Source organism: Dipodomys ordii, unplaced genomic scaffold, assembly GCF_000151885.1.
Source record: "Dipodomys ordii isolate 6190 unplaced genomic scaffold, Dord_2.0 Scaffold235, whole genome shotgun sequence".
NCBI classification, from domain to species: Eukaryota; Metazoa; Chordata; class Mammalia; order Rodentia; family Heteromyidae; genus Dipodomys; species Dipodomys ordii.
In genome coordinates this window covers 806,163-808,600 of record NW_012267451.1, presented here as the reverse complement: position 1 = coordinate 808,600, position 2,438 = coordinate 806,163, and the positions used below count along the sequence as shown (strand labels likewise).

Here is a 2,438-nt window from a genome sequence, read left to right as displayed (position 1 = left end):
AGCTGCAGGTCTGGCTTGTAACTGACCATTTATTGTCCTGAATTGTCTTTAGCCCAGCTCCTCATTAGCCTAATTGGTCCAAGTTATACCAAATCTCTAAGGGTCTTCTTTTTATGTCCTTATTTTGATCAGTACAGAAAGAATATCCTAAACCCAGGAGGAATCTTACGTTTGCTATTGACTTTTTATTGTCTTTTAAGAATGGCATGTATTAATTGGGTACATTAGTGAGATCCAGTGTGACACATATCAATCATATTTAGTAATAGGAGGCAATGTGATAGTTCCAGTCACGTGCCAAAAGATCAGCTCCAAACATTCTCCTTTCATTCTTGTCCCTATCCACCCATCCCAGACTCCCACAAATCCCCCTATACCACCCCCCCCACACACACACTAGCGTCAAACTGATCACATTCCACTGATGGGAAAGAATACATGGCACTGGCTGTCCTTGGGGTGGCTTGTTTTAGGAAAGATCCAAATGTTTTTTTGTGAGAGAATTTAACATAAACATATGGTAATCTATGTTTCTGTGCACTCTTTTTCTTGTTTTTGTGAGGGTCCTTGGACTTGGACTTAGGCCTGAATGCTGTCCCTGAGGTTTTTTCTGTTCAAAACTAGTGCTCTACCACTCTATTCTGGCTTTTTGGTAGGTCATTGGAGATGAAAATTTCATGGACTTTCCTGGCCAGTGTGGCTTTGAACCCTGTTCCTAGGATTACAGTTGTGGGCCACCATTGCCTGGCATCCGTGTGCACACAATATCAGTAATTTAAAACTCCATTGCTGTGTAACAATTAATCTCACCCATCACCAAACATGTCTGACCCTTCCAATCATTTTAAAATCTTCAGATTCCTCTCTACCCTATCCTTGGACATCCCCATTTTCCTTTGAAATATAACAAGGACACCATATCCACAAACTATACACTTATCTAAGATCTAGGATTGATTTGCATTTCTAATAGTGACTTTCGTATGTGTTTGCTTTGTATATGTTTGAAGCTTGAACTCAGAACCTAAGTGCTGTCCCTTAGCATTTAAAAAAAATTATGTTTGCTCAAGGCTGTTGCTCTACCCTTTGAAACACAACTAATTAATTAAGTAATTAGTGTTAATTAATCTGAGAAAAGAATCTCATATTTTTTTCCTGCTCAGGGTTGGCTTTGACCTACTATCCTCAGATCTCAGCCTCCTGAGCAGCTAGGATCATAGGCACCAGGCATTAGTGTTAAGCTTTAAAACTCACTTTTACTTAATTTCCCAACTATCTTTTGATGGATGGCATTACAGGATTCTTCCATAGAGTTTCCTCAGGGAATTTTTAATATCCCTGTTCCTTAGGCTGTAGATGAAGGGGTTCAGCATGGGGGTAACTACCGTGTACATCACTGAAGCCACTGACCCATACCTGGGAGAATGAGAAACAGCTGAACTGAGGTATACTCCAAAGCCTGTTCCATAAAATAAGCACACAATGGACAGGTGGGACCCGCAGGTAGAAAAAGCTTTGTACTTCCCATCTGGAGATGGGAGCTTCAGAATGGAAGAAACAATTTTATAGTAAGAAAAAAGGATGCCTGAGATAGGGAGAAAGCCAAAGATGACAGCAATAATATACATGATTACATTATAGGTCAACGTGTGGGAACAGGCAAGATTGAGGACTTGAGAAGGGTCACAAAAGAAATTAGAAATCACCATATTCTGGGTGAAGGTACATCTTAAGGCAATCAAATTATGCAGTAGGGAGTCAAAAATGCTAACTAAACAAGACAGTGCTGCAAAGCAGACACAGAGCCTAGGGTTCATGATGATTGTGTAGTGCAGGGGGTGACAGATGGCCACAAACCGGTCATAGGCCATCACAGTCAGAAGCATGTCTTCCATACAACCAAAAATGAGAAAAACAGACATCTGTGTCAGGCAACCTGCATAGGAGATGGCTGTGCTGTGAGTCTGAATGTCCAACAGCATGTTGGGGACAGTGGTGGAGGTGAAGCCAATGTCAGACAAGGAGAGGATGGAGAGAAAGAAGTACATGGGGGTGTGGAGGTGGGGGTCAGAGCTGACAGCAAGGATGATAAGCAGATTTCCAAACATGGTGATCAGGTACATGGACAGGAACAGCCCGAAGAGGATGGGTTGTGGTTCAGAGTCATCTGAGAGGCCCTGGAGACGGAACTCTGTCCAGTGTGTTCCATTTGGTCCTATGCTGTTTGAACTCCTTTGGGAAACAAAATGATTTAGGCAAATTAAAAACAAAAACAAAAACAGATATCCAGCCTGCTATGTATGTTATTTCAAACAATCATAGCAAGATAGTCACACTTCATTTTCCCCATCTTCTTCAGTGGTTCTCATTTGTGACTTTGTTTTTACATCTTAGAAAGATGTAAATATTTGCTTATGTGTTATTTTAATTTTCTACTG

General features: G+C 41.1%; 1 protein-coding gene across 3 annotated transcripts in view; it reads right to left on the bottom strand.

The window, feature by feature from the left end:
* Nucleotides 1-1,292: 1,292 nt before the first annotated feature.
* LOC106000731 (olfactory receptor 18-like) overlaps nt 1,293-2,438 on the bottom strand; it is a 10,406-nt gene continuing 9,260 nt past the window's right edge. For all 3 annotated transcript variants that reach the window (XM_013036010.1, XM_013036011.1, XM_013036009.1), the window contains exon 2: nt 1,293-2,191. In XM_013036010.1, coding sequence (XP_012891464.1) covers nt 1,293-2,123 — 831 coding nt within the window. In that variant the 5' untranslated portion in view covers nt 2,124-2,191. The remainder of the gene's footprint in view (nt 2,192-2,438) is intronic.